Consider the following 12,249-nt stretch of genomic DNA (forward strand, 5'->3'; position numbering starts at 1 on the left):
TCACTATCAGCACTGCCAGGTTGCCGCAAGTCTACAGCCTGGCGGTCTTGGCAGTCGTAATCTGCCAGGGCAGTGCTGCAAGTAGCGCTGCCCTCCGGCTTACAAGTCCCCTTTCCGCCAGCCTTTGCGTGGCAGTTGGACCGCTATGCAAAGGCTGGCAGAAAGCCCCATGGACCGCACTGTCATGCTTTTCACTGCCAGAATTACATGCAGTGAAAAGCACGATAGGTGCTGCTGCACCCGATGCTCTGCAATATTGCCGCTGGCTCGATTACGAACCAGTGTCAATTTTGTGGTGAGTTTCCCTCAGGGCCGGCGGGCGGGCGGGCGGGCAGGCGGAAACTCTAAATAGGGCCCGAGGAAGAACAGCCGCATAGGCAGTCATCCTGATTCTGGACTTTGGCGGGTGGCCTCCACTGTCCGACAAAGTTTTAATGAGCCCTCGTGTCTCCATCCTAAAAAATCTATCATAAGGATGAGCAAAATGTGCATAATTTACTTTTGTAGTTCATGTTGTGTTCTGGTTGTTCATGTTGCTCCTGTGCACTCACAATACATTTTTGGCACCAGTGGCACATAATTATGTGGTGTGGAAAAATAACAATTTTGAGAATTTTGCGTAGCAAGCATAACACCAAATTACTGAAATTGTACAAGGTTTTATCAACATATTATATGTTTCAGTTGTGGTTAGTAATTATTCGAAACATATAATGATATTAAGAAACAACTATTAGATACTTCTTCCCTTACTCCCTTAAAAAAAAAACCCTCTTCCTTCCAAACACTATGGTGCATAATTATTGCCCTGGCACCACACAAAGGTGTGCAAAGGCAATGCAAAATGTAAGTCAGATTTATCAAGCTACGCAAGGCTGCCATGCGTGGCCTGAGTAGCTTGATAAATCTGGAGTAACGCAAGGAAGCGCAATTCACTGCCTTGCATTACTCTTCCCCAGGGAGGCGTTTCTAGGGTGGAGCATGGGTGTTCTCACGCATCCACCAATGGATTTTGGCGCATTTCCATATTTACCAACACTGGTAAACCTGAGAATGGTCGAAAATGCTATACCTTCCCAGGGGAGTCGCAGCGCGGAGAAATATCTTTATTTCTCCTCATTGTTTCCTCTTTCTAAGTGTGCAGCATTTTGCATTGTGCAGCACACTTAGATGAAAATGCCTCTGATGATTGCTTTTGTGCAGGAAGGTCCCCATTAGTGCACAACAAAACCTTTCTGCTTGCAGTGCAGGCACCCTTGCAGCATTGATGCAAGGGTGACCTTGTTGGTGCAAGGCAGCACATTGTGAGCCAGAGCAAGGAAAAGACAGGTATGTACCACATCATGTTAAATATGGGGAAATCCTGCCCTTTCCCTTTCATGCAGCGCAGCAACGTGGCTGAAATTTGATGGGATACATCAGCTATTTGCCATATCTGTGACAGTGTAGCTCATCCACAGGAACTCTAAATAAGTCCTTCAGCCTGTCCTCAAAAGCTGGTGTGAGTTGAATTACTGAATACTATATTACCATTATTATATATTGAGTGCATTATCATTTACTCAATTCCTTGAAGAAATATTGAAATAGACCTGCTTAACAATATGAGATTTGCACTTATTCATATTTCAAAACTTTTAATCACCCTCATGCGCCAATTCTGAATGGACACTTAATCCTATAGTGGCCGGTATTAGGATCTATCAGCTCTTTAAGATCAAGACATGCTGTTTTTTTTTCCAGAGACTTTGGTTGCTGAAAGCAGCATGATCTCTGAGTGAAATACAGGACAACGGCATGCAGGAATTAGAAACTAGGGGCATTGGTAGCTCCAGAGGTAGGAGGATTATCGTGTAGAGGTTTTCAACCTCAGAATGAGGGACATAATATCTAGAACTGGAAGTATCTTTGACAGATGCACTAATTACTGGATGCAGAAATCTGGTCTCAATTTACGGCCAGTATTTTTGGAACTAGTAAAGAATTTGAAAAACAGACATACAGACTAACAGTTTTGTTCACTAAATTCTCACTTGGACTGGGTTGCAATCCAACCTACCTCATGAAAGTTAATGAGGTACGTTGCAAATTGTGACTCACTGGAATTGATGGTCCTCACAGGGATTGTGGTGTTCTGTGCTCAGCAGGCTACCAAAAAAAGCAATCTGACCACGCACTTCAAATTGGATCAAAGATCAGATAGCTTACTTCTGTAGGTCAGTACTCCATCAGGCCGTTAAGGAACATGTAAGGAACAAGACTGGAGTAGGCTCCGTTGTCCACATACTGTTGGTCTGCCCAACCCTAAATCGGGTGGGGGGACCAGTTGTTTGGCAGATAGTGTACTTCATTGTGACAAACTACTCTCTCTGCCAAACTCTAAATCAAGCCCTAAGACACCCATTCAAAGTCTGTGGAACCCCTGACACACACCATATCAGAATCACAAGTGAAACTTGTCTCCTCACTGGGTATTCAGGGAGAAGAGCTTTGCAGGTGCACCGTCGTCCATTAGTGTGTCTATCCTGTGCATATGCAAAATTCTTTCTCCTAGATTCACTTTTGGCTATCTATCCCTTTTCCTGTTGACGTCAACTATAAGCCATTCTATTTCAGAATATGTTTGGTGCTGCATCCCATCGAACAATATCCAGTTTTATTGTTAGTAAACCATGTTCATGTTTTTTCTGATGTTCTTTTGGCCTTGCTAATGACTTGCTATTTTGTGTGTATGTGTTATATGTTATTATTGGAAGTACCTTATGTATTTTTGTTTACTGTAGATTGTGTTTTGCTCTGTTTTTAAAATTATTGTACAACTCTGATTTCGATTTCTTGGTTAGATTTGTATTTTAGTATGTATTTACAACAAGAAAACAAAGGAAATATACTTCTCCACTTAATATAGGCACCTTTTTTAATGTCTTTGTTTTAACTAATTTGCCTAACTTCAACCAATCGTTTAAAGTAGTCGTTCTTCAAAACTAGATTTTTCAGAACTATGTCAGTAGCCTCAATAAATTTAATTCTGATCTGTTTATATTTCTGTTACAGCTTCGAGTTTTTAAGCTGGCAAAATCTTGGCCAACGCTTAACATGCTAATCAAGATTATTGGAAACTCTGTGGGTGCTTTGGGAAATCTAACCCTGGTACTGGCGATCATTGTTTTCATTTTTGCTGTGGTCGGTATGCAGCTGTTTGGTAAAAGCTACAAGGAATGTGTCTGCAAGATTTCTGAAGATTGTGAACTTCCACGCTGGCACATGAATGACTTCTTCCACTCCTTTTTGATTGTGTTCCGTGTACTGTGTGGAGAATGGATAGAGACCATGTGGGATTGCATGGAGGTTGCAGGACAATCAATGTGCCTCATGGTTTTCATGCTGGTCATGGTGATTGGTAATCTTGTGGTAAGTAACAAGTGAAGTTAAAATTTAAATATATATATATATATATGTATATATGATTGTGACAGTCTTTTATATTATTATTGTGAATCATCTAAATTTACTTTCAGGAAGTCAATTCTGGTAGCTGCTAGCAGAATATGCAAATGTCAGGATAGCTGCATTTTCAGTGGTCTTTGTTATCCATCAATTTAATCAGGAAGATATTAAAAGGGTATGTTTCTCAAAACATGCCTAGAATAAAATGGGTTATGTTGTCCTGTTGCATTTTCATGGTGACCCAAATTCTTCTGGTAGTTGTAAATTAGCAGGGACCATGAAAACACCTATTGAGTATGTCCAGTTAACAAAACAAACATTTTAAAGATAAACTTTCTAAAATAGTTGCCAGGGTAGGCAAGCACCCTTACATGAAGGATACAAATGGATGGCAAAGTAAGAATTAAGATCACAAAAACATATTAAAATGCAATGGATGCCAAAGTAAGAATTAAGATTACAAAAACATATTATAGTCCAAGCGAAAATGGTGCCACAAAACACTTGCAAATCAATACCCAACACCAGTAATGCAGACCTCTCATCATAGATAGCTATCAAACCAAAATTTCAAATTTTAGGTCGAGCCTAGACAGCGCTTGGGTTGTCACCTAGCAACATGTTGTGTGAGCTTTTATGGTTTAACCCCACCCTTTGCTTTTCATTTATCTATGTCAGTGTCCTCTAAAGATCCTTGCCTGCCAGTGTTCAGTTCTGCCTCTTTGTCTCTCCATTTCCTATTCCGTTCCTTCCACAGTGCAGGGACTTAGGGGGTCATTCTGACCCCGGCCGGCGGCGGAAGCCGCCGGCCTGGCTGGAACCGCCAGAATACCGCTGCGCGGTCAAAAGACGCAGCGGTTATTCTGGGTTTCCCGCTGGGCTGGCAGGCGACCGCCAGAAGGCCGCCCGCCAGCCCAGCGGGAAACACCCTTCCATGAGGATGCCGGCTCCGAATGGAGCCGGCGGAGTGGAAAGGGTGCGACGGGTGCAGTTGCACCCGTCGCGATTTTCAGTGTCTGCATAGCAGACACTGAAAATCTTGGTGGGGCCCTGTTACGGGGGCCCCTGCAGTGCCCATGCCATTGACATGGGCACTGCAGGGGCCCCCAGGGGCCCCATGACACCCCATACCGCCATCCTGTGCCTGGCGGCCAAAACCGCCAGGAACAGGATGGCGGTATGGGGGTCGGAATCCATGGAGGATTCCCGAGGGCAGCGGAAAACCGGCGGTACACCGCCGGTTTTCCATTTCTGACCGCCGCTGTACCGCCGCGGTCAGAATGCCCAAGGGAGCACCGCCAGCCTGTTGGCGGTGCTCCCGCGGTCGTTGGCCCTGGCGGATTTTACCGCCAGGGTCAGAATGACCCCCTAAGTATGGTATCATTACGCTTTGGTTGTTTATCTAGTTTCCTGCTCTGTTACTATTTGCCTGTGCTTGCATGTTAATGCAACATTTGTCCCTACCATTTGCTTGTTTGGTGACTGCGTGTTTTTAAAAAACTTTTTTACTTTTGTCCCGCACTCCGTAGGTGTCGACGCGCAGACTCGAACACAGTTCCCGAACTTCAAAGTCAGCCACTCTAGTCGTTACTCCATATACTCTTCATTGCCCCTTTCCCTGCTCCCTCCCCCCCTCCTCCCCTGCACCAATCACATGATGTTGAGCCTCCTGTCAGACTTGAACCCTATTCCCCAGGTTCATTGCCCTCACCAGCTCCATTATATTTATATCTCCCCGTTGTTCTTTTAAAATCTACCCCACATGGCCTCCCGCTCTCGGTTATTTTTTTTTAAACAACTCCTTCTTTCCATTAGTTTTAATCTGCCCACCCACCGGTGTTGGTTTTGATCCTCTTCCCCACCGCCTTTGTTTACCACTCTCCTCCCTCTTGTTTTGCTTCCCCCCAATGGTTTTACCTCAAACAGATTCCAAAGTTATTTGAATGCTTTACATGTGCTCTGCGCATGCTCAAAAGAATAGTGTTCACTTCAAAAACACTGCTCCTATGTTGAGCCTTCGGTGGCGTGGTAGTTTCTTGTGACAAAGAGGTAATGGCGTACTGCCCCACATGTTCCATATAGTTATCATTTGTCCGAAGCACCTTATAACAGGTCATACCAGAGAACCTCCAGAAAACATTGTTGCAGTTATGTGAAATCTGAAAAATACCTTTCAGTAGAAATATCTATTTTGATGTTTTAAAACGCACATAAACATTTATCACTAACCTTGCCCCACACTATTTTAGTTTACTCTTTCCACACTAAGAGCCTGATTACGACCTTGGCGGAGGGGATTACTCTGTCCCAAATGTGACGGATATCTCGCCCGCTGTATTACAAGTTCCATTATATCTTGGAACTTGTAATACGGCGGACACGATATCCGTCACATTTTTGGACGGAGTACTCCCCTCCGCCAAGGTCGTAATCAGGCCTTAAGTACGGTTCTTGGTTAAAAAAAAATGACCTGTCCCCCTCAAACACAGTTCATTCATCACTTAAGAATACCACACCCATCGGGCCTGTTCCTCCCCTGAACCAGAAGAGAGCTGCTTGTGGCCAAGAAAAGCATTTCCCAGCTGCACTTGAGCTGGGGCTGCAGGTGGCGCAGCTTCCATTCATTCCACTACTAACGTGCGGGCAAACTTATCAGAATCGTGAAACATGACTGGGAGCTGAATCAGCTGTAGAATCCTTTACAAAATGCAGCACATGTACTTTTTGTCAGCAAATAAATGTATTTGTGGTTCCCATACAACAATGATGTTGCTTTCCAGTGGCAGTGTTACATTGATGTACAGGAGCAGCATAACCCTAAGAGACCAGTGTCAGGGTAATGTCATCTCATTGTGAGGTGGAACTTTGGAATCAAGGTAGCGTCATGTTAGATGGGTTAGTGTTTTGGACGGTATTTTTTTGTTGATGTTCTGGGGGTGGGCATTAAAGACTGTAACCTATCAGGGCGCAGAAAATAATTGAATAAAGTGTATCAGTGTTCTGAGGGGTGGGGTCTGGGGGAATGATAACTGCAAGAAGGACTTCCACTTACCTTCTGTGCTGTAAGTCTGCTGCCTACCTTGGGCTAGTGGTCTCAGGAGGAACCGCCTACACTTGGGTGAGTGAAGTTAGGACAGGCTGTGTACCTAAAAGTAGGTTTGCAGTTTGGCATGGGCTGGATGCTGGAATGTCGTGACAGACGGCTTTAGCACTGGTGGTGCCCGGTGTGGAGTACAGCCTACCCCCTCATGACTTCTTTCTCTGTGGATTCCCTCAGAATCAACCTCCAAAAGTGCCCCTCATCTCTTCCCAACCCCTCGCTCACTTGAATTTCATTTGTTTTATAGCGCGACTCATACCAATGTATGGTGTTGAAGCACTTCACATTACACACATTGTTCAGTTTAGTATTAATATCCATGCATGCAACATATTTACACTACACAAATATCCGCTCAATTCCAAAACACATGATTACACTCCACAAAAATAATTCAACTTTGCAGCATCTCACATAAATCCACACCACATAATACTACTCTACACCATGCCATATAATACCACTACAAACCATGCCACGTAATTCCACACCACACAATTCAAGGCCACACAATTCTTCACCATAACACATACTTACAGGCCACATAATACCAGTCATCACCACATAATTACACTACACATAATTAAACTTGACTCAATGTAACATAAATACATCCCACGTGTTAGACTTTTCATCCTTGGCGTGGTCTCCCTTAACTTTTTGCCTCTGTTTCCCAGGTTGAAGTAATTGGCTTATACATGATTGGCATATTTAATTTATTAGTAAGTCCCTAGTACAGTGCACTAGAGATGCCCAGGGGCTGTAAATCAAATGCTACTAGTGGGCCTGCAGCACTGGTTGTACCTCCCACATAAGTAGCTATGCAAGCATGTCTCAGACCTGCCACTGCAGTATCTTTGTGTGCAGTTTTAACTGTAAATTCAACTTGGCAAGTGTACCCACTTGCCAGGCCTAAACCTTCCCTATTCTTACATGTAAGACACCAGGCCCTAGGTAGCCCCAAGGGCAGGGTGAAGTGTATGGTTAAGGTAGGACATATAGGTGGTCATTACAACCCTGGCGGTCGGTGTTAAAGCGGCGGTAAGACTGCCAACAGGCCGGTGGTAAAAAAAATTGAATTACGACTGTGGCGGAAACTGCCAACAAAGACAGCCACTTTAACACTCCGACCACCACGGCGGTACAGACAAACAGCTTGGCGGTCACCGCCAACAGACAGGCGGAAGACAAAGTACCGCCCACAGTATCACAACGTACCAATCCGCCACCTTTTCCGGGGTGGATTCACCGCGGATAAAAACATGGCGGAAACAGGATTTCGAAGGGAAAACCTCTACACACCCCACGAGGAATACTGACGCCATGGAACCAGAGCTGCACATCCTGCCAGCCCTCATCTTCTTGCTCCTCTACAAGGAGCACGAACGCCAGCGGTGCAGACCACGGTGAGTACTGCACCTACGACACAGGGGAGGGGGGAGGCAAAAAACAGGGACACACACATGCAACACCCCCACCACCACCCTCACCCACTACAACACACACACTAATACATATGTATACATTATAGTTACACCCCCAATCCCCCCGGAAGAATGCAAAGACAAAAGGAAATGAGTGTAACCATTGTAATATATTAAAATCAAGTACGCAAAAATATATATATACCCCAGAAAAAAAATATACACCAAGCTTAGTAATCCAGGTAGTGCTCCAATGAAGTCCATGGAACACTGGGCCCACACGCTATGGGCGAGGCCCGCACAAGATCCCCGACCATGACGGAGAGAACACTGCAGGGGCATCAGAGAGCAAGAAAACAGGCACCTCAGGGGGAGGGAAAGGGGGGGCACCTCAGCCGGTTGAGTGCACGACGCCAATTCCACGAGAGGGCCACATGCCCACTGTTCAATCCTGGGGAGTGCAAAGCCACAGTCTCACAAGTCTCTACAGAAGGTGGATTGCCCACTGTTCCATCCTGGGGAGTGCAAAGCCACAGTCTCTCAAGTCTCTACAGTGGGTGGGTTGCCCACTGTTCAATCCTGGGGAGTGCAAAGCCACAGTCTCTCAAGTGGATGTATCTCTCCACTGGTTCTGGAGGGGGCCTTGTGCCCGTAGTGCTTCATCCTGCTAAGGACAGAGGTAGTGGATGTATCTCTCCAATGGTTCTGGAGGGGGCCTTGTGCCCAGAGTGCTTCATCCTGCTAAGGACAGAGGTAGTGGATGTATCTCTCCACTGGTTCTGGAGGGGGCATGGTACCCACAGTGCTTCATCCTGCTAAGGACAGAGGTAGTGGATGTATCTCCCCACTGGTTCTGGAGGGGGCCTTGTGCCCAGAGTGCTTCATCCTGCTAAGGACAGAGGTAGTGGATGTATCTCTCCACTGGTTCATGGGCCAGCGGTGCTTGGAGTGGCAGTGCCCTGTCCAGCGGTGCTTGGAGGGGCGGTGCCCTGTTCAGCAGTGCTTGGAGCGGCGGTGCCCTGTTCCGCGGTGCTTGGAGCGGCGGTGCCCTGTTCAGCGGTGCTTGGAGCGGCGGGGCCCTGTTCAGCGGTGCTTGGAGCGGCGGGCTCCTTTGCAGTGACTCAGCTGCTGGCGGTCCTCTCTGTCCCAGCGGGGCTTGTGCTGGCAGTCCTCTCTGTCCCAGCGGGGCTTGTGCTGGCGGTCCTCTCTGTCCCAGCAGGGCTTGTGCTGGCAGTCCTCTCTGTCCCAGCGGGGCTTGTGCTGGCGGTCCTCTCTGTCCCAGCAGGGCTTGTGCTGGCGGTACTCTCTGTCCCAGTGGGGATGATGGCTGTGGCCTCCTGGGCAGCGGGGATGATGGCGGTGGCCTCCTGGCCAGCGGGGATGATGGCTGTGGCCTCCTGGGCAGCAGGGATAATGGCGGTGGCCTCCTGGGCAGCGGGGATGATGGCTGTGGCCTCCTGGCCAGCGGGGATGATGGCGGTGGCCTCCTGGCCAGCGGAGATGATGGTGGTGGCCTCCTGGCCAGCGGTGATGATGGCGCTCTCATCCGCTGTGCTGCTCTTCCCAGACTTTTCTGGTTTCTTGTTGCCCTTCCCCACCTTGGAAGGTGTCGCAGTTGACTCCACACTCCCACCGGAACCTCTGGGAGCGGCTTTGGTGGCTGGAGTCTTCCCCCTCTCCTGCCGGGCACTGGCCAACTTTTGATGCTTGACAGGTGGGGGAATGTCCGTGCTGTGGCTCCGTGTCACACTGGCTGCCCTGCTGCCCGGTGCACTCCAGAGTCCGGTGACTACAGGCACCACTGGTCCCGGAGATGTTGTGGCTGAGGTGCTAGTTCGGGACCTAGGAGACGGATGTGGTGGGGGAGGTGTGGGATAGAGGTCAAGGTTGGACAGGAAAAGTTTTTGGGAGACACTGGGACGGGTAGCTGGAGGGGGTTTGGTAGTGGAGGAAGAGGTTGTGGTTGTAGGAGGTGTTCGTTTGCTGACTTTGGGTGAAGGTGCATGGGCTGGAGGCTGTCGTGAGGTGGATGGCTGGTGGGTGGGTGTGTGCCTGTGTTCGTGTATCTTGGGAGGTGGCGTCACAGACACACTGTGAGAGGACACAGGGGACGTGTTAATGGTAGTGGGGGTGGTGACTGCACGTGAGCGGGGTGTGGTGGTGGGTGTGCTGGTGATGGCAGTAGTGGCTGTAGATGTAGTGCATGTAGGTGTGAGTGTAGATGAGACTTGGAGGGAGGAGGGAGACGAGGAGGAGGGGGACACAGTGGAGGCAGTGGATGTTGGTGTGTCTGCATGTGTGTGATGCTTGCGTGAGTGCCTGTGGGATGTGTGGTGCTTATGTTTGCAGAGCTTCCCTGGTGTGTTGACGTGTGTGCATGAATGAAATGAAATGAAATGAAATGAAATGAAATGAAATGCTGCCCTAAGGCGTCCAAGCGCTAAGTAGAAAAAAACGGTTCACTGAGGGAGTCAATGGGGAATTAGCTCCTGAACAGGAAAGTTTTTAATTCCTTGCGGAAGGAAGGGAGGATGGGATTGGATCTAAGGGATAGGGGAAGTGAATTCCATAATTTGGCGGCGTTGAGGGTGAATGCCCTGCCTCCTGCTCTTGACCTCTTAATTCTAGGTACGGTGGCTAGAAATGCGTTGGATGAGCGCAGCATTTTCCCGGTGAGATAGGGAGTGAGAAGAGAATGATTGATCTCTGGGTTTGCTCTGTGAAATGCTTGATGGGATATGCATAGGGCTTTGTATTTTATTCTATCCCTCACCGGGAGCCAATGGAGTGATCAAATTCCCGTTTTGGAAGATTCTCTTCTCGGTATCTTAAGTAGCGTACGTGCAGCACAGTTTTGGATTTGCTGTAGTTTTTGCAGCACGAATTCAGGGGATCCCAGATAGAGAGCGTTGTTGAAGTCTATCCGGGACTGGATGAGGCCCTGAATAACCACCTGTTGGGCTTCGAAAAGTAGGAGAGGCAAAATTTTCTTCAGCATCCGGATGATGCCGAAACAAGTTGCTGAAGTTTTAGTGGCCTGGGTGTTCAGAGTGAGTGAGTTGTCAAGCCACACTCCCAGGCTTTTAATATTCTCCTTCGGAGTAGGTGGTGGGCCTAAACTAGGGGGCCATAGCCGGTCGAAGTCAGTGAGGGTGGAGGGGCCGAGAAGCATGACCTCGCTTTTATCCCCGTTTAATTTTAATGAGGATGCTGTCATCCATTTCCTCACCTCTTGCATGCAGGCCGCCAGATTGTCCCGAGGGGACCCGCTGTTCTTCTGTGCCAGGGAGACCACCAGCTGGGTGTCGTCCGCATAAGGAATGATTTTAATACCATATTGGCGGACAACCCCAGCCAGCGGTCTCATGTACACATTGAACAGCGTGGGGCTTAGGGAGGAGCCCTGGGGCACCCCACAATCCAGGGATCTACTGGTGGAGCAGGAGTCGCCATCGAAGACCTGAAAAGTCCTTCCGCTCAAAAAGGAGCTCAGCCAGTCAAGGGCGGCACCGGCGAGTCCCAGATGAGATAGCCGGCAAAGAAGAGTTTTGTGGCAGACAGTGTCGAACGCGGCGCTTAAGTCCAGGAGGACCACTGCCACTGATCCCCCCTGATCCAGGATCCTCCTGGATTCCTCCGTCATGGCTAGGAGGGCTGTTTCTGTGCCGTGTTTGGGACGGAATCCGGTCTGGGTGCATGCTGGTCTGAAGGTGTGCTTGTGATAGGGTGGGGTACAGGGGATTGGGTCTGGGTGGAGGAAGTTGGAGGGGGGAGGCTAGAGAAAGGGACAATGGCTGCCATCAGTGCTGAGGCCAGAGTCTGAAAAGCTCGCTGAAGGGCCGCCTGACCAGAATGAATGCCCTCCAGAAATGCATTTGTTTTTTGCAACTGCCTTTCTACACCCTGGATGGCATTCAAAATGGTAGACTGCCCAACAGTGAGGGACCTGAGGAGGTCAATGGCCTCCTCACTGAGGGCAGCAGGGGTGACTGGGGTAGGGGCTGAGGTGCCTGGGGCGAAGGTGATGCCCACCCTCCTGGGTGAGCGGGCACGTGGCAAAGGCTGAGGGGCTGCTGGGAAGGCGGTGCTGGTAGAGGGGGTGGCGGCTGTACCTGTAGATGGGGGGCACAGATGTTGCGCCACCACAAGGGAGCTCCCATCAGAGGACGAGTCTGTGTCGCTGGTGTTGGCTCCTGTCCCCGCCGTGGAGCTCCCCTCGCCCTCTGTGTCGCTGGTGAGGTCCGAGTCCGTAGTGTGGCCCTCCATGGCCATGTGGGA

General features: G+C 48.7%; 1 protein-coding gene across 1 annotated transcript in view; it reads left to right on the forward strand.

The window, feature by feature from the left end:
• The window catches only part of LOC138285386 (sodium channel protein type 2 subunit alpha-like), a 745,466-nt gene that overhangs the window by 390,802 nt on the left and 342,415 nt on the right, over positions 1–12,249 (forward strand). The window contains exon 16 of the mRNA XM_069225255.1: positions 3,055–3,411. Coding sequence (XP_069081356.1) covers positions 3,055–3,411 — 357 coding nt within the window. The remainder of the gene's footprint in view (positions 1–3,054; positions 3,412–12,249) is intronic.

Source organism: Pleurodeles waltl, chromosome 3_1, assembly GCF_031143425.1.
Source record: "Pleurodeles waltl isolate 20211129_DDA chromosome 3_1, aPleWal1.hap1.20221129, whole genome shotgun sequence".
Lineage (NCBI taxonomy): Eukaryota > Metazoa > Chordata > Amphibia > Caudata > Salamandridae > Pleurodeles > Pleurodeles waltl.